At 41.3% G+C, this 20,508-nt stretch overlaps 1 protein-coding gene across 13 annotated transcripts in view; it reads right to left on the bottom strand.

Annotated features, from left to right (window-relative positions):
• Positions 1 to 20,508, bottom strand: part of kmt2d (lysine (K)-specific methyltransferase 2D) — a 144,865-nt gene that overhangs the window by 96,872 nt on the left and 27,485 nt on the right. For all 13 annotated transcript variants that reach the window (XM_078431613.1, XM_078431623.1, XM_078431612.1 and 10 more), the window contains 10 exons: positions 18,100 to 18,206; positions 16,587 to 16,749; positions 15,124 to 15,295; positions 14,156 to 14,270; positions 12,821 to 13,008; positions 11,997 to 12,148; positions 9,898 to 10,005; positions 6,779 to 7,872; positions 3,642 to 3,752; positions 3,022 to 3,129 (listed from right to left, as the gene is read on the bottom strand). In XM_078431613.1, coding sequence (XP_078287739.1) covers positions 3,022 to 3,129; positions 3,642 to 3,752; positions 6,779 to 7,872; positions 9,898 to 10,005; positions 11,997 to 12,148; positions 12,821 to 13,008; positions 14,156 to 14,270; positions 15,124 to 15,295; positions 16,587 to 16,749; positions 18,100 to 18,206 — 2,318 coding nt within the window. The remainder of the gene's footprint in view (positions 1 to 3,021; positions 3,130 to 3,641; positions 3,753 to 6,778; positions 7,873 to 9,897; positions 10,006 to 11,996; positions 12,149 to 12,820; positions 13,009 to 14,155; positions 14,271 to 15,123; positions 15,296 to 16,586; positions 16,750 to 18,099; positions 18,207 to 20,508) is intronic.

Genomic DNA, 20,508 nt, shown 5'->3' on the forward strand with positions numbered 1-20,508 from the left:
CAGGGATCGCTGCTGGGACCCCAACGTTTATCATATACATTAACGATTTGGATATGAATGTAGTAAGTACAATTAATAAATCTGCAGATGACATGAAAATTGGTGGTGGTGTTGATTGTGAGGAGGATAGTCTTACATTGCAGGAAGATAATGAGCAGTTCGTTAAATGGGCAGAACAATGACAGATGCAATTTAGTCCTGACAAGTGTGAAATGAAATAAAAGCAGAAAATGATGGAAAAACTTAGTAGGTATTTGTGGAAATAGAAACAGGTTAAGTTTCAAACTGAAGACCCTTCATCATATGTGACGAGAGATAAATTAATTCTGGTATAAGAGCAGGTTAGGGAGAGGAAAGGGTGGATCAAAACAGATCCTCTGAGATAGGGTGAAATAACACACAAGCTGTTAAGCTTCTTTACGTCGCTTTGTTGTAAATGTTTTGTCTATTAGGACGTACCCTATAGTGCACACAAGTGTGAGGTAATGTACTTTGGGAAGACTCATTAAGGTAGGACATGCAGACAGGGGAGAGGAAAGGGTGGATCAAAGGGATCTTCTGGGATGGGGTGAAATAACGCATGAGCTGTTAAGCCTCTGTGTGTTGCTTATGTTGTAAATGTTTCATCTACTGGGACATGCCTAAAGTGCACACAAGTGTGAGGTAATGCACTTTGGGGAGAACTCATTAGGGTAGGGCATGCACAATGAATGGTAGACCATACGGAATATTGAGCAATAGAGATCTCGGGTGTACAAGATGAAGGATTCCAAAGGCTGGCAGCACAGGTAGATAAGGTAACGAAGAAGGTGCAAGGGATATGAACTTTCATTAGTCAGGGCATAGAAATAAAAGATCAGGGGACAGTGGTACAGCTTTGTAAAACATTGATTGGTCCACAGCTGGAAAACGGTGTGTAGTTCTAGTAACCACACAATAGGAAAGATATGTTTGCACTGAAATGAGTGCAAAGAAGTTTTAATAGTACGTTGACTGGGATGGAGTGTTCATGAGGAAAGATTGGAGAGACTGTTTGTGTTCCTTCAAGTCGAGAAGGCCGAGGCAGGACTGAAGAATCAACATCATGGCTACAGTCAGGGTAGACAATGGGAAACATTTCCCTACAAACGAGGTGCTAGAAAAATGGAAGTCATAGGTTTAAGGCAAGAGGAAAGGAGGATAAGGCAAGGAAGTTTGGAGTGGACTTGAGGAGGAATTCTTTTTTTCTCCCATGTGTCACTGGAATTGAGAATGCAAACCCTGGGTGGGTGGTGAAAGAGCTTTTTTTGTGATGGCGCATGCCGGCACAGCCTACTGGCACCGCTAAAAAGTTAAACCTCATCGTGTTTTGTTTTCCAGCCATGTGACACGTATGTTTATTAATTGTGCCTACTGGCTTCTGTGTACAAAGAAAAAATAACTGCTCTCACTACATTTAAATATCTAGACAAGCATTTGAGTCACCATGGCATAGAAGGCTATGAGCCAAATCGTGGTAAATGAGATTAGTAGTGATGGGTAAATGATGATGGGTGTGGACATGGTGTCTGAAAAGGGCTGTTGGAAGGTCATCAACTCGGTGAAAGACGCTCGTTGGTCTGCCTGAGCTTCGTTGACCTCCCAGCGGAACGAGCTGTCCGTCGGGGAATGTTGCCGACTGGCCCGCTGCAGACTACAGGAGTACGTGCTGAGGGACGCACTGAAGCTCGGTGCAGCCAACGCCAAGGCCCTGTGGGGGAGGACCACAGTCTAGGGTCCTTCCGCTGCTGGACATGGGGGGCAGGGTGTGGTGGAGACGCCCCTCCAAATAAGGGAAGGGATTCTGTGTAAATCTGACAATGAATATTAGTATTGAATGTATAACCTCCAGGAATGTCGGATGGAGTTTTTGGAAAGAAAATGTTTTGTAAATATTTATTACTGGAATAAAGTATTTTTTGATATATATTTAAAAAAGTTACTTGTGTTTCATGACTCCATGAATCGGCGTCTCCATTGACAGATACGAAATTGCACAAATTGTGTGACCAGAACTTGGAGATGTCGGATCCTTGCATACGTCACAGCACCACCAGAAGCTCCAAATCATGAACTAACACTAGTTTATATGATAAGCTTAATGAGTACTTGAATGTTACACTCATTGGGGGACGAAAAACTTTATTCCTTTATTTCCCCAGCATAATATTCAAAATAACACGCACAGGTTGATGTGTCATTCAGCAAATTTGAGTATCCAAATCAACATTGTTTGCTGCATTGAATGAATAACTTAAGATATCTTCTCTAACAATCCAATGCCATGGTTGCTCTCAGGAACATCCATTGCCATCTTCTGCTAGTTAGTCCAGAACGATGTTGAAAGACTGGAGCGACTAGGCTTGTATACACTGGAATTTAGAAGGATGAGAGGAGATCTTATCGAAACGTATAAGATTATTAAGGGGTTGGACAAGTTAGAGGCAGGAAACATGTTCCCAATGTTGGGGGAGTCCAGAACAAGGGGCCACAGTTTAAGAATAAGGGGTAGGCCATTTAGAACTGAGATGAGGAAAAACTGTTTCAGTCAGAGAGTTGTGAATCTGTGGAATTCTCTGCCTCAGAAGGCAGTGAAGGCCAATTCTCTGAATGTATTCAAGAGAGAGCTAGATAGAGCTCTTAAGGATAGCAGAGTCAGGGGTATGGGGAGAAGGCAGGAACGGGGTACTGATTGAGAATGATCAGCCATGATCACATTGAATGGCGGTGTTGGCTCGAAGGGCCGAATGGCCTCCTTCTGCACCTATTGTCTATAACACAAGATTTACAAGTGCACACAAAAAAGTGGAAAGACCCATCAACAATCCAACTCATGGAGCCTCGGCTCCCTTGCAGAACCTAAATATCAGGTACATAGGCAGGAAATTGAGCCAGGCACTCAACACCCAGGTGACAACATGCTTTTTTCCCCCCCAAACAAAATGCCAGAATCTACATAACAATTATAACCACATACACCATGGTGAGAAGGAGAAATCCTACCTGCAGGAGAATAAATTTGTCTTCTGTAGAGAAGAGGACCACCGTATTGTGCATTGTATCATCGTCATCGTCATCATCTTTACTTGGAGATGTATCTACTCCTGTAGACTACGACAGGAAACAAATAGTTCAGCACTAGAAAATCGGTATCAAATTATAGTTAGTTTTATACGAAAATAACTGCAGATGCTGGTACAAATCGATTTATTCACAAAATGCTGGAGTAACTCAGCAGGTCAGGCAGCATCTCGGGAGAGAAGGAATGGGTGATGTTTCGGGGCGAGACCCTTCTTCAGTTTGTTTTAATCATTTCCACAGTTAAAGTCCCTGAATTTCTTTTCAGGTCATTTAATGCCACGAGAAAAATATTCTGAATTTGACAGGATAACATTTTCTCTTGGTTCTCTCATACAAGATCAAATTCAGGAATGTGCCATCAGACCACCATGCATTAGGCCTGGTGCTGTCGCTCAGAAATTATGTTTTCTGCATTCTGGGTTCAATTTTCAATAGGAAACAATGAGCATTTTTAAATGTGTGTACTTGAAAGGTCAACTTGGATCATCTTTAGGTAGACAGTGAGCATTGCTCTATAATGACCCAAACCATTCATTTCTTACCCCCAGAGACTCCAAGATTCCAGATACAGACTTCAAACGTGATCGCCCTCGTCCTCTTCCAACATGACCACCACGTGGTCGCTTTTTACCTGGAAAACTGTTACAACGACCCTGTTGAAGCAAAATAAACCATTTGCAAATGACCCTTTTTAAAAAAAGACTATTTCTATTGAGTTTAACGATAGATCATATCCAAGAGTGATATTGTGTACTCACTATGGCACTGGAGGAGGCCCATAGTGAGTACACTGATATTGTGGGACTCACTATGGCACTGGAGGAGGCCCATGACAGAAAGGTCAGACTGGGAATGGGAGGGGGAGTTGAAGTGCTCGGCCACCGGGAGATCAGAATACTTCAACTCAGAAGATAGACAAGTTAAAACACCTATACGGCAGTGCTGGCAACAATCCTCTTCCTTAAAATAGCCTTCAGCAAAATGACCTCTTTCCTACGCTGCCAGAATTTTTGGGTCAAAATCCGAGGGACGCAGAAACCTGGAGCTGGATATTTGTTGTTTATTCAGTATTACGTATTGATAAGTATTGAACAGTGTACACAAAGTAAAATAATTTAATGATACTTCAATTTATATAGAATATAGTTACATCTCGCAGGTGCATACCAAAGGACTTGCATTATTAGGCAAGAGGCACAAGAGATTACAGATGCTGGAAACCTCAACAAAGAATAAACTGCATTATTAGGCAGGAGCGAGGGAGAGTAAATTGGGAGCAGCTTCCACATGTGGAATCATTTAAAGACCAACTGATGAGAGTTCAGGACTGGCATGTTTCAGTAGGAGGAGGGAAATGGATGGCAAAGTAATGAAACCTTGGATAACCAGAGAGGTTGTAAATATGGTCAAAAAGAAAAATTTACAATATACATTAATGATTTAGATGAAGGAGTTAATAGTAACATTAGCAAATTTGCAGATAACACAACACTGGGTGGCAGTATGAACTGTGAAGAGGATGCTATGAGGATGCAGGGTGACTTGGACAGGTTAGGTGAGTGGGCAGATACATGACAGATGCAGTATAATGTGGAAAAATGTGAGGTTATCCACTTTGGTGGTAAGAACAGGAAGGCAGATTATCTGAATGGTGTAAGGTTAGGAAAAGGGGAAGTACAACGAGACTTGGTGTCCTTGTCACTGAAAGTAAGCATGCAGTGAAGACAACAAATGGCATGTTGGCTTCATAACGAGAGGAGTTGAGTATCGGAGCAAAGATGTCCTTCTGCAGTTGTACAGGGCCCTGGTGAGACCACACCTGGAGAATTGTATGCCGTTTTGGTCTCCTAATTTGAGGAAGGACATTCTTGCTATTGAGGGAGTGCAGCGTAGGTTCACGAGGTTAATTCCCGGGATTGCGGGACTGTCATATGATGAAAGAATGGAGCGACTGGGCTTGTATTCACTGGAATTTAGAAGGATGAGAGGGGATCTTATAGAAGCATATAAAATTATTAAGGGATTGGACACGCGAGATGCAGGAAACATGTTCCCAATGTTGGGGGAGTCCAGAACCTGGGGCCACAGTTTAAGAATAAGTGGGAGGCCATTTACAACTGAGATGAGGAAAAACTTTTTCAGTCAGAGAGTTGTGAATTTGCGGAATTCTCTGCCACAGAAGGCAGTGGAGGCCGATTCACTGGATGCATTCAAAAGAGAGTTAGATAGAGCTCTTAGGGCCAGTGGAATCAAGGCATATGTGGGGAAGGCAGGATTGTGGATGATCAGCCATGATCACATTGAATGGCAGTGCTTGCTCGAAGGACCAAATGGCCTACTCCTGCACATATTGTCTATGTATCTATGTAAAAAGAAAGCAGATGCAAGGGATGGGAAGATGAAATCAGACAGGGCCTTTGAAGAAAGCAGGAAAGATCTCAAGCAGGGAATTTTGGCCAAAAGAGGCCACAAAGTGCCCTTGGCAAGTATGATTAAACAGAATCCTAACACATTTTATAAGTAAATTAGAATTAAGAAGGTGGAAAAGGATAAAGGAAGGGATTTATGCTTGGAGTTAGACGACATAGATGAGGTTCTAAACAAACACTTTATACCAGTATTCACCAAGAAGGACATGGAGGTTAGTAAGACGGTAGAGGATTAGCGGGGGTATACTAATATGCAAGGGCATTTTTAGAGCAAGGAGGTGGTCATGTTGGGTCTCTTGAAGAGCATTAAGGCGCTTGTTCCCAGGGCCTGATGGGATTTATTGCAGGTTATTGAGAGAGGCAGCAGGAGTTTGCTGAGGCCTTGATAAAGATCTTTGTGTCCTCCCTAGCCTCAGGAAGGCCATGGAGGAATTGAGAGTAGCCAATTTTGTTCATTTATTTAAGAAGGGAAATGGGGTTAATCCAGGAAATTATAGGCCAGTGTGCCTCAAATCAGTGGTAGGAAACGTTTCTATAGATTTTTTTAAAAAGAGTTAATAAAGCAAACACTTGCTCTATAGAATGTAAGTCTGGAGAATTGATCATGGATAATTGATAAGGAGCAGGTGGGATCAATTAAATGGGTAATTAGTATTAGTCTTCAATATAGAGGGTACAAGTAACCAATAGTTCTTAACTGGGAATTGTAAGGGAGGGAGGAACTCAGGAAAATTACAATCACGGGGAGAGTGGGTTTGCACAAATTATTAGAGCTGCAGACTGACAGATCTGGGTGTTGATGGATTTCATTTTAGAATCCTAACAGTGACTGGTGAGAGTTGATGCAGTAGTTTCACTTTTCCAGCATTATCTAGATTCAGGTAATACTCCACTGGTTTGGGAAATAGCATACGTAATGATTTTATTCAAAAAGGGAGACAAAGAATAAAACAACAGCCAGCTGCCATTATATCTGTCATAGGAAATACATTAGGGACTTTTACTAAAGATGTTATAGCAGGGCACATAAAAATGTAATGTAATCAGGCGAAGTCAACATGGTTTTGTGAAAAGGAAGTTATGTCTGACCATTATGTCAGAGCCAAACTTTGATGGGGAGAAAAATAGTATGTGCACTCGCATGTCTACACATCTAATCACGTTTATCTGCAGCCCTTTCCCCAAGCATTCAAACTCGTTCCCATTTTAACTGCCTTAAGGCAGAAACAACTATTTTCCCCTGTCCTCACCTGTTTGACCCGAGGTCGACCTGGTGAGAAACGTCTCTTCATAACTGCAGGCTTGCCAGATTCACCTTTCATCATACCAGGGTCGGCTGGCAAGGAATCCTCTGTTTCTGTTAGCCGCAAGTCTGAATTTGATTTTTCAGTGTCATCTTCCGGCCTTGGAGAAATATCATCTGTTGCCGTCATACAAACGTCCATTGAAACCAAACCAGCATCACGGTCCAAAGTATTTGAAAAATCTGGTTCCAAGCAGGTGCTATTTGAGTCAGTTTGACTTTGATTTGACATCTCCTCCACAATTGCAGATTTAATGAGCATGTTACAGGTAGAGTCTGTGCTTACAGCATCCTGCACTTCCATCTGAGTATCTTGCTCAGTCTTCAGCCTAATACCTGCAGGTACAACCTCCATAGGAGTCACTTCATCATTATTGTCCATCTCAACAGGCTCTCTCTTAGTCCCCATTCCATCAGAGACCAAGTCAGAAACGTCACCTCTATCCACAGACCCACAAGTTGAATCAGCAGGAATATCACAGAGTTCAGTTTTATCTTTATGGATTTTGTCAGTCTCCTGCTTGATGATAACAAAGGAAGCACCATCTCCCTGTGTTTCAGCAGAACTGCTGACAGAATCCATCAAGTCAGGGTCTGTGGCAAGGTGATTGGCTTTTGTCTCCTGCGGAATGGAACTATTAGGATGAGCATCAATGTCTGCTTGACTGCAAGTCTCTGCCTGGTCTAAACTTTCCATTTTTATTTCCTTTGTCTGTAAGAAATGTTCTGGTTGATCTGTCTTGTCTGAACTAGAGTGTTCTGTAAATTCTTTTTCTGTAGACTCCAGTGAACTTTCAATGCTCTCAGATTGTGGTCCATCTGTCCCACCTTCACAGGTCTTATGAATCTCTGTGTTATGAGAAGACTGGGATCCCTCAGTGAGATGTTCATGTTCAATTTCTTTCTCTGCAGTTGAGACTCCAACTCCATTTTCCTCCAAAGAAGCAAGAGACGGAGATTCCACCCGTTCCACGACGCTAACGCGAGATATTTGTTGCTTTGGATTTTCCAGTTCCACGTTACCACCTGTGTTGATAGAATCTAACAAAAACATTTTAATTAGCACAGTATTGGTAAGCTCTCTTATCAACTATGCTCCACCGACATTATTAACCTTCTGTCTCTTTCACAACATTCTTTATAACTGTGCCATTGACGGGTTTAAAAACAAATTATCACAAATTAAGTTTGAAGAACAAAGGAGCTCTTGAAATCATTAGAATCCGAGAACATGATGCAGTAGTTATTTGGTTTGGATTCGAAATACCTGTCTTCAGGAGCTCCATAACAACTTGTGCGAGATGGCATAATCAAAGAAAACATTTCACAATATTTAATTGCCTCAGTTGCAATGCCCACTGGCATTTCAGTAAGGTACATATGTGAATTTATAAAGAATTTGTAATTCCCTCCCATGTTTTGTTTTCAAAAAGCTGTCTACCTCACCATGTTATCTTCAACAGTTAAAAAAATGTGGGTTCAAGAGCCAAAATGGGTACAAGCTCAGTCTCAGTCAACATTTGATGTTGTATAAAATATATTCTGCAAACAAGTTTAAACCCAAAATTCCTTGTTGCCCTTCAATATCCTATGGTAATATGTAAACAGTAACAAAATATTGTTATCTGATACGCTGGTCAACATTTCTCACTCAAGCAAAAACAAAAAACAGAAAAAGTGTTTCCCTTATATCTTTCCACAGGGTATTGTTAGTACAGAATGCTGCTGAATTAACCTGCGTAACAGTAATTTCGAAATAAAAGCGTAAGAGTTTCTAAATTAAAATAATTCATTGTGCAATCCTCCCAAGACACCTAGTGGACATTGTTTTTTTTATTGCATTCATTGATGTATTAGTGGCAGCACTCAATGGGAACAGTAACAGCCAATCACATTATTAGTGATGAAATGTAGGTCCAAGTGGCCAGTGAGGCCAACCAATAGACTTGATTCTGAAGAGCATAAACCGTGGCATTAAAGCACCAGATGTGGTTGAAGATGCGACGAAATGAGTGGGTGATTTACAAAACTGCAAAATGTAGTAGCCCCACAAAATGACAAAGCAAGGAATTAACTTTGTGATGGAACTGCTACAAGCAAGGTAAAACATTAATATTAGTAATCATATTAGTGCTCCATGAAATTGTTACACAAAAACGTTTGGATATTTTCAATCTGGTCAATTAAAAAACGTTTTGACGTTTACGAATGGAGTGTATGTGGAAGTGGAACTCTGATGTTTTCCCCCTGAACCCTCCTTATTTGGTTTAGCAATACAAGATGCATCCTAAACACAAGAGACTGCAGATGCTGCCATTTTGTGCAAAAAAAAAAGTGCTGAAGGAACTTCACGGATCAGGCATCATCTGTGGAGGGAATGGACAGATGACATTTCGGGTGGGGATTGTTCTTCAGACTGGTAGTAATTTTTGTGTTTCAATTTACTCCAGAATTATAACTCTATTCCCATCCACCCACACACAACATCTATTCTGCTTTCTCCTAATACATTACAATACATCTTTATTGTCATTGTACAGGGGTACAACGAGATTGGGAATGCACCTCCCATACGATGCAATAAATTAATTAGCTAGTCAGTATTAATTTAAACAACCCAATGAAACAAATTGGAACAGTTTTAAAACAGAATAAAGTGCAAGTAGATCTGTGCCGGTTCACTGTGCGATGTGACCATCCGGCTAGCAAATGGTCATATTCCAACATCAGTCTCAGGTGGTCTGAATGATGAAAATCAGAAGAGTGCAGAGGGCAGGATAGAGAGAAAAATCAATTAAACTACACTCTCTGCAAGCGATTATCTTATTGCACTGGGTTAATATTCTAGACTTCCATACCCAAAAACATGCAAGCACAACCAAAGGATTGGAGCAGGACAAAAACCTGACCGAATGGATGTTTTAGGCAGCAAGATATTGGAACTATTTGATTTTGTTTATGAAAATAAATTCAGTTGTACAAAAGGGACATGAAAATAACAGTTACAAGTCAAGAGCACATGTCGCAACAGATTAAACAACCACAGTTTAAGAGGAGATTTCTCACCCTCGTGTTCATGCAAAGAGTCTTCAGCACTACATTCACTCGTCAATTGCTGTTCTGGTTTCAAATCTTTTTGTTGCCTTTCAGTCCACTCACTTTCTTTCATTTTCTCTGCTCAACAGAAAATAATATTTGATTGTAAATAACCCCAGAGACTTCAAGAGCAGTCCTTTGATTTAAACATTATTGTAACAAAGGTACAGTTTTATAAAGCATGAATTTGCAATTCCACAAGCTACGATAAGTTCAATCCTTGCATCTTGATCTTAGCAATATCACCGGAGAGGATATGCAAAGGTCATCATGACTTCTGTTGTGCTTCACTCATTAGCTCAGAAAAGCAAAGCAGACTGCCATTCATTCTGTTGCATAGAGCGGAATAACTTATTCCCTTCAAAACAAATTAATGGACTGTGGAGACACAAAATGCTGGAGTAATTCAGCGGGTCAGGCAGCATCTCTGGAGAAAAGGAATAGGTGACGTTTTGGGTCGAGAGCCTTCTTCACACTTAATGGACTGTGTTGCACTACTGACTTTAGTATTGCACTATTATTGTTACCTAGCATTACAGTTATTAGTTTGTTGTATGTAGATGCAACAAGCTGTCAGAGAAAGTGGTTGAGACTGGTACAATAACAACGTTTAAAGGGCATTTGGATAGGCACATGGTCAGGAAAGCTTTGGAGGACTATGGGTCAAATGCGGGCAAATGGAACTAGCGTAGGTCGGCATGGAGTGTTTGGCGGAAAGGCTTGTTTCCATGCGATATTACTGTATGACTCCAAAAGACCAACCAATCTACAAAAGGCACAATAATCAGGAACAGCAGAAGCAAGCAGAAGAAATAGTAGCAAATGGCAACTCATTCTGTGCCGGAGTGCCATCACCTGTCAAGTGGCCCACATCATAAAATTAACCATGTGCAGACTAAATGACTGCTGCAGTATCATAGATATTTATAGTAATTGAAACAGCAAAAATGTAACTCAAAGTCATGACACAGAAGATCATAACAGATGAACACCATACTCAAGACTATACGGATGAGCTTGTTAAAAGCAAAAAAAATCAAGAAAAATTTTGCGCTAACCATTGAAATGCCATAATTCCAAGAACTACTGGCAAGCCTTTGGTAAAGACAGATATAGTATAATGAGTAGCCAGATGGGATAGAAGGAGACCTCACAGGGCAAAAAGGATACCAAGTGCTTATGGGTAGGATGATCCCATCCAATAGGCCAGATGTGGCTCATGCGCCCTATATGGTTCGTGACATCTACAAAGGTGAAGTGGAAAGTTGAAAAGCCATTTGTAATATTGGAATTTAATAATTGCAAGATGCAAATTCTGTCAAAAGTCAGGAATTACTCATCCCTAATGTATGGACATCACAAAAGGTAGGACAACTCCTTAATGAGATCAACATTCAAACAATTACATAACATTGCTGAAAGTCGCAAGAGGAATGTACATCAAAATGACTGAAAGACTAAAATGATCACTTTGTTAAACTATGCTAGATTTTATTGCCAGTCACGGGCGGCACGGTAGCGCAGCGGTAGAGTTGCTGCTTTACAGCGATTGCAGCGCCGGAGACACAGGTTCGATCCTGACTACGGGTGCTGCACTGTAAGGAGTTTGTACGTTCTCCCCGTGACCTGCGTGGGTTTTCTCCGAGATCTTCGGTTTCCTCCCACACTCCAAAGACGTACAGGTATGTAGGTTAATTGGCTGGGTAAATGTAAAAATTGTCCCTAGTGGGTGTAGGATAGTGTTAATGTACAGGGATCACTGGGCGGCACGGACTTGGAGGGCCGAAAAGGCCTGTTTCCGGCTGTATATATATGATATGATATGATATGATAAATTAAGCATGCATTCAATGCGGTCATAACAAGACACTGAAAGTCGCAGCTCCAATTCCTTCAAGGTTATAGTGTGATTAATAAAACCTGAAGTCTGCAGTGCAACAGGATCCAAGTGATCAAATAAAACAGGTACACTAGATTTTGCAACTTGGCTTGCAAAAAGCATTTTCAGTGTTGCCAGGCCAGCGCAATTAAACTTTTCAGGGCAAACAAGTAAATCTATTCAACCATACCCGATGCCGCTGACTCAAGTTTCAATTGCCTTTCATCAACAGGCTCAGGAGATGAAAGCCCTGAATGTTGCAGAGAGTTTTTACACGTTGCACATGTGTACTGTTGCCCTGGCAAATTGAGAGATGAAGGGCCACAGTCTGTATGGATCCACCTGAGAAGAAGAAATACAACAAGCACATGAAAAACATAAAACTTTAAACTGCAAAGATAAAATAGACATAGGAACTAAATACGATTACAACTCAATCCTATTCAGAATCTCTAATATCATTTGAATCCCTGATTGCAAATGGAATAATAAAAACATCAGACTTCCCTGAAGGAGGGGAAGGGTTGTGGACAAACATTACTGACACCCACTGGCTGATCTCACACTCCAGCTAAGAACTAGTGGATGAGGAACTCTTAAAATGCGGAGGGGGATATTATAGTAATATGTCTCTGAAAACAAATTGAAAAAGATTGAATGCAAGAGCAATTAACGCAAATACAAAAAACATTTACCACCGATCAAGTGAAAGCGTGGCCAGCTAGCTTAAATGGGATAGTTACGGAGGCAAAAGTTCTACACAATTATATACAAGACTTCGCCAACTACGTTCTTGGTTGAAGAACATTAAAATTCACCAACATTCACTTGTAACCCAAATATGTTATCACTAAATAACAGGAAGAAAAAGAAAAAAAGCACATAAACGGTTGCAAAGAAACCATGTATGCCATGCTGTGATTTATGATGGAACCAATTGACAATAATGGCTGCTGCTAAACTAACAGTTTTCCCAGACCAAATGAGTAAATGCTAACGTCAGAAGCCACTTACTTTTGGCAGATATGGCAGTTTAAAGTGTCATCAGTTTGTCCATTTGTTTTACCACATATCGTACACACAGCACTGTCCCTGTTCCTTTGCCAGTAACACTTCTCACAAACAGAGTAGTTCTGATGCCACTGCGTATTGGCATGTTTCCCTGCAGATCGTGAACCACAATCACAGCACACACGACAGTTCTGCAGAAAAGAATTCGGAAGTGAAATTGGTTTGAATATGTCAAATCCCATCTTTTAACCATTTGACTTAATGGCAAGCAGTGCAGTTTCTCAAACGAGTAAAATAAGGTTGGAACAGTTCCATAAGTTGCACTGAAAACAAAACCCAACACAAGACTTTCAGTCTCACAATTGTTCCACAATGTACATGAAGGATGGAACATAATGTGGAAAAATGTGGGGCCATATACTTTGGTAGAAAAAAAATAGAATGGCTGAGATTTTGTTTTAAATAGCGGCAGATTGAAAGGGATTGCCATTCATTAAATCTGGGTGTCTGTAAACAAACAATTGGAAGTTAATCTGGAGGTACAGCAAGCAATTTAAAAGGTAAACAGTAAACTGTCATTATTGGAAGAGGATGCAAGTGTGTGAGTAAAGATATCTTACTGGCATTACACAAGTCTGTCCGCACTGCAAATATCCTATATACAGGTCTCCCTTACTAAGAAAGGAATTGCTTTCAGTCAGTGCAAGGAAGCCTCCCCTGATTGATTCCTCGAGGAGAATGAGAGGCGATCTCAATGAAACTTACGGGACTCTTACGGGGTTAAGACACATTCAGAGATGATATTGCCTGGGGCATCTATGAACAAAGATCATAGTCTCAGAATAAGGAGTCGGCATTCAGGAATGAGATGAAAAGTGTTTTCTTCACCAAGACGGTGATAAATCTTTCAAATTCTCTACCCAAGAAGATTGTAGGGCTTCAGTCACTGACAGTTTTGAGGCAAAGATACATTTTTGAATATTGTGGAAATCAATGGAGATTGAGTTAATGTAGGAATATGCTGGTTCGGTTAAGGATCACCATGATTTTATTGAATGACACAGTAAGGACAAGGGTTCAACTGACAACTCCTGATTTTGTTACTTTAACCATCATGCAAGAAAATAGTTAATCCCAGAATTCCCAATGTCAAAGGCAAGAGTGCTTAGAAAAACATTGCAATTTCTCAACCATCATGCTGCAATTCGTTGAACGTGGAAATGTTTAAACTCCATCGCGAGTTATCCAAACACAACAGATTGAAGTCATCATGCACACCGCTATATTGAACATGATTACTTTGTCATCTACATCTGCTTCTGATACACACAGACGAACCTTGCATTTCCAGCTGTCCGTAGGTAGCGACTCCATTGCTGGTTTCAAGCAAAACGTATGATAGCCCTTGTCACACGCATCACACACAAGCATCATAGTGTCTGCACCAGGCTGCCTACATGGATGCAACAGGAGATGTTACAAACTAATCTACACAAATTTATAACATTACTGTAGTGACAAAATATTTCACGGATGTTATCATAAATGTGAACACAAATTTTCCATAAAATGTATTGCATTACTTAATGAGCATCATTATGTAAAATCAACAGTCCAATAGAAAATTGCCTGCACGCTACACATTACAGTAAAACTATACAAATTTCTTGATTAGTACGGGTGTCAGGGGTTATGGGAAGAAGGCAGGAGAATGGAGTTGAGAGGGACAGATAGATCAGCTATGATTGAATGGCGGAGTGGACTTGATGGGCCGAATGGCCTAATTCTGCTCCTACAACCTATGAAATCAAGATACCATCATAAAATGACTTGACGAAGAGAACATGGAATACCCTCCATCATCTTTAGATTTTTCTCTTTGCAACTTGGGCGGCACGGTGGCGCAGCAGTAGAGTTGCTGCCTTACAGCAGAGTTGCTGCCTTACAGCGAATGCAGCGCCGGAGACTCAGGTTCGATCCTGACTACGGGCACCGTCTGTACGGAGTTTGTACGTTCTCCCCGTGACCTGCGTGGGTTTTCTCCGAGATCTTCGGTTTCCTCCCACACTCCAAAGACATGCAGGTATGTAGGTTAATTGACTGGGTAAATGTAAAAATTGTCCCTAGTGTAGGATCGCTGGGCGGCGCCAACTCGGTGGGCGGAAGGGCCTGTTTCCGCGCTGTATCTCTAAAAAATCGAAACTATTCATATTCCAATTGTGCAATTTTTCTAAAATTTTCTTCCCCTTCCCTTCACAACGATGTATCAGTGGTGCACATTTTGTCAATCTGAAAGAGTTACGTACCTGCACGTCTGGCATACTTTGCACTCAGGACACTGCCAACCTGCACGTTTAACTGGTGTCACTACGATTTCCAGGCATGCACCATGATAGTGCAGTCCACAGCTGGTACAGAAGAGAAGGTCCAGGAGATCCCCTGGAGCATCACACACACCACAATTGGCCTCATCCTTTGCTAAAATGAAAGAAAAATGGCAACATAATTATGACTTGGTTTTTAAGAATTTGTTGCAGGTGACCAATTTCAATTCACAGTAAAAGGAAACTCAGATTACCTTCCAACACATTTCATTTTATGATCGTTTTAATCTGTAAACTAAGCTAGTCAGACATGGCTGCCATGGAAGCATCCTTATTCTATCAAAGAGAGTAACCATGTTCATGGGCAGCATTTTCCAGCAGTCAACATCACATAAAATAGGTAGCTGATCATCATTATGTTGCTTGTGGGAGTTTGTGTGTAAAGTGGCTGTCATGCACCCTATAATGCTGGTACACTTGAAAATGTACTTCATTGGTTGTAAAAACACTTTGCAATATCCCAAGATTAAAGCTAGTGTAAATGCAATTCTTTTTCTTCATTCATCCGAGTTAATGCAGTATTAGAATCAGCATTGGAAAATGCAACAGCTCTGGCAAGTTCCCACAGGGAGGATCACGAGAGGAAAATTCATATTTCTCCAACATGGTCAACCACTGCAAAAAATGCCCTGCTGTGCATTACAGTAACAGATATTAGTAGCACACACTGGGACTACATCAAGAACACACTGGGGAAAAACCTGCTGGATTCTTTCGCCCACAGTCCAGACCTGTCCACACATATCTGGAACAGATGGGGAGAGCCAAGCCAACTCATTCAGACCCAAGAGGTGTAACAATGCCTTGGCTGCAAGTTGACCACAGACATATTGCAAAGGCCTCACTCCCAAAAAACCAAAACAACTTTTGAAGAGAGGCAAAGCTGGAGGCCAACAGTCAAGACTCAAAGACCTTGTTTGATACAATTTTTAATTGTTTCATTATTCAAAGGCATTTAAGTGCTATTAAAAAAGGTTTTAATCAACAATAAAAATGTTTAAAATATATAATATTAAGCAAATAAAAACCCTTTCATCCATCTACAGGGATAGGAATGAACATTTAAATGTATGGGACCATAGGTATGACCAGTTTAGGATCAGAGGTGGATCTCCAGCAAAAGTAGAGCAAGGGAACTATTCACCCAAGATTGCTTAAATCGATTGCAAGCTCTTTTCCATATATTTGCAAGATTAGGCAAATTAATGCTGACATCGAAGCAAACACCCGCGTAACACCAACACCCCAAGAAAAGATTCTCACTTTAAATACATAAACAAGTTATATTTGCTAGCAATAGCTTTATTCTTGTACCAGATTTTGCAACTTCACAACGTGAATAACATCATGAGCATGTATGTGTCTATAAAAGCACGTTCTACTACCTATTTGGACTGCTTTATCTGTATGGTCTGGACAGAGAAGCGTCAGGAATTTCATTGACTGAAAGGATCCAGATGCTGCTGCACAGGGAAAGTGGTACGATCTTAAGCATCCTTCCATCTGGCATCGGATGGTGGCACCCAACCGTTTACAATATTCGCATTTCTATGAAAGCAAATACACACAATGTTACTCTTCAAATGGTTATTATTTATGGTTATTATTTATTTTCAGTACAGCATTTAGCCAGAAACAGAAATCAGGCAAATACTCATTGCAACAAAATACTGTTTTATAAATACAGCATCAAAATGGAAACAGTTCACAATTGGCACAGCAAGTCAGTGATGCTGCTAGTCTGTCCAGTGTCTGTCAGTTCCAGAGACCCAGGTTCAATCCTGAACATGGGAGGCGCCTGTGTGGTGTTGCACGCTCTACCTATCTCCATACGAGTTTCCCTGGGTGCTCTGGTTTCCTCCCCACAACCCAGAAACTGACCACTGTTCATTGGGGGGGGGTGTTGGCATACTGAAGACAATGTGGGAAAATTAAAACAATGGAACCAATGTAGGATGAATGTAAAATGTGTTGCATCTCTATGACACAACTGCAGATGCAGAATGAGAAACCGCTATCCAAAAGGAATATTTAACTTCAGATACAGGCACACCACCAATTTTCCGGCAGCCTTGGCTCCAGAGCCTTGCTGGGTTATCCATTTTGCCAGATCAACCGAGGTCACAGCCTCCGAGAGGAGTCAAACAGTACCGGAACGGTCCGTCTAGGCTGCCGGGAGCAGAGATACCGGCCCACAAAGTCGGCTCTAGGAATGAATCCAGAGCCCTGGTCGCAGGGGGCAAATTCCACCCGCCGATCGGCCACGGAAGTCCCAATGAGGTCAAGATTGGCCGCCTCACCCAGCCTAGGCGTCACATTTTCGGGGGGACTTCTGGGCAGATTTCAAGTGCGCTCTCATAATTTTGTCTGGATCAAAGGAGGTGCTGGACCACCAGTTGCCAGAAATTCGATGGTGGACCTGTACTAACCACTTTCTGACTAGAAATACAGGTAAGCAGCAACAGTTACGTCAGTAAATGGTCGACAAGGCAGAGGATCTGGCCTATTATTGCATTTTACAGAAAAGGAGATTCTCCAAACTGCTACAATTGCCTTTGGACCCATTTTTGAGGCCTGAGATCCACCCCAATCTTCTTCTCCCTCTCCACCCATTTATTCCATCATAAAGATGCAATAAGAAAAGGGATCATCCCAGTTAACACATCTATTGAAGTGGAACTACTGGCGCTAGTTTCTGTCTTCAGTCAACGACGGTTGATACAACAGTGGGGGAAAGCAGAAACGCATTTGTCTGTCACCATGTTATGCAGTCGCATTTAGTGCTCTGACAAGTTGAGATCGTGGCCCTCAAAGTTAGTAACAATCATCGAAGACAATTACTCAGACCTCTCACACTTCAGAATGCATTACATGAGGAACTTTGAGATTGAAGCTCACCTGCGAGATTCCTGAGATTACAGCTTTATCCACATTGACCAATCCTTGCCCCTCACCCTGCACATCATGTGACCAGGCTGCACACCAATGGTGAGCCCAGAAATGCCCTATAGAAAGAGATGTCAAGAATAAAAAACTCAGTGGAGAGCAAACCTGCTTTCCTTGATTCAAAAACAAATTAAAAATCGAGAATATTTATTTGTTGGTAATTTATTAAATTAACATTCAAATACATTGAGCGAATAAAAAGGACTTTGGAACAGTTTATCTGCCAATTTGAAGATCCTACTGCAGCTAATGTAGTTTAGGGAGAATAGTCAATTGCAAGCTAGCTCAGCCAATTAGGTTAGATGGTTACAAAAGATAGGCTACACTATGAGTTAGTGCCTGGCAACCCAACCCAAGCCCACTGGGACCCAAATGTGCGTCAACTCAGATCTACATTCCGTTAGATCTTTTAGATTCAGGTCGTGCTGGTAAATGCCAACTGGCTCAGTGCTTTATTTAGATTGTTTTCAATTTGGCTCAGTGTTTGCAGGAGCAGCTGGGTTAGCTAGATACTTAGCTAGGGAGCTGGACAAGAGACTTGACCAGTGAAGGGAGGGTATATGTAATATAAGAAAATAACTGCAGAAGCTGGTACAAATCGAAGGTATTTATTCACAAAATGCTGGAGTAACTCAGCAGGTCAGGCAGCATCTCAGGAGAGAAGGAATGGGTGACGTTTCGGGTCGAGACCCTTCTTCAGACTGATGTCAGGGGGGCGGGACAAAGGAAGGATATAGGTGGAGACAGGAAGATAGAGGGAGATCTGGGAAGGAGGAAGGTAAGAGAGGGAGGGTGGTACTTAAGCATTGATTTCAAGTTTGACTTGGTGTCGAAGACATTGTGGAATACTCAGCAAGAGAGTAGAGAGAAAACAGTTCCGGGCTCATTCTCAGATACCTGCTCAAGTTAGCATTTATTTTTTTCTACCTGGCTCCGGCTAATGGACCCTTGCTTTTGATGAACACGTCCACTTGGAATGATATTCAGGCTGTTATAACTCATTCACCTAAGAATGTAGGTACATAAGTAGGAGGAGAGCGTGAGCCATATAGCCCCTTGAGCCTGCTGATCCTGAAACACATCCACTTTTCTGCCAAACCCTATGCCTCTCAGTTCACTTAGTGCCCCCCAAAAAAAATTTAACATCAGCCTTCAATGCACTTAACTAAACAGCACAACATGCCAGGCTAGTGAATGAGGGCTAACTTGAAACCCAGGCCTTGCAAGTAAATGAGTGAGAAAAGAAAGTTGCACCAAGCTCCATACCTAAATATGCATTTGTATAAATACTCATTTTGCTTTCCCATGGTTTAGCCCCACAAATGATCACATCCTACACAGTGACACTAGTTACACTTAAATAATAGAAAACCAATTAAGCCACCAGTAGTCAAGAAGATTACAGAGGAAAATATCTATATGCAAGAATAAATGTTTACATGATTACTATTTTTGGCAGCTGCATAGCAGTATCCCTCGACAAAAAAAGGGTTGAAAAATGCATTTAGCACCTGAACTCAAACATCTGTGTTTCAATTATGTTTCATTATTTGAAGTGCAGCAAATTACACAAGCAAATGTGACAGCTATTTTTGCGCACGGCAAAATCCTCAAAACAATTAGATGACGGACCAGTTAAATTATTTTTCAGACATGCTGCTGAGGGAAGAATGCAGCCAAAAATCTGAAAGAATCCATTGCTTTTTAAACTGTGTCTTGTAATCCTAAAACTGAACAATTCAAACAGGCAGGCAAGACCTTCAAACGTCATTTGATCTAAAAGACAATGCAACACTCCTCCTCCAATGCGTTATTCCATCAGTCCTGCATTAAGAATTGCAAGTTCTGAAATCTGCCATCAAGCTTCTGACTCAAGAAAGAATGAATTATCAACTGAGCCAAAATACATGTAGTATCACATGCGACATAGAGGTGTTCTGTTCGATCACACACCAGTCGATGCCACAATGCTGAATTGGGTAACTGCATCACATTAAGACTAAAAGAGTCTCTCTGACTTGATATCTAGTCTGACAAAAAAAAAATTGCAGCCGAAGTGGCAGTAGTCAAGTATAACAAAAAGATCGGCGGGAAACTTGAATCCCTCATAACAGGTCCGTGGGACGAAGAGAAGAATACAGGGAAAAAATATTTGCTACATTTTCCAGGTGATTGACAGAAATCACAGAATGGTTCCAGCATAGGAGGTGGCCATTTGGCCTGCCATGTCCATACTGTCTCACTCCAGCCAGTCACACGTCTCGTTCCCAAGGCCGTGCAAATGCTTTCCTTTTAGATGCACATTGTAGCAAGCAATTGCTACAATTAAACCTACCACCACTACTACCCTGACAGTGCATT

Source organism: Rhinoraja longicauda, chromosome 42, assembly GCF_053455715.1.
Source record: "Rhinoraja longicauda isolate Sanriku21f chromosome 42, sRhiLon1.1, whole genome shotgun sequence".
NCBI lineage: Eukaryota > Metazoa > Chordata > Chondrichthyes > Rajiformes > Arhynchobatidae > Rhinoraja > Rhinoraja longicauda.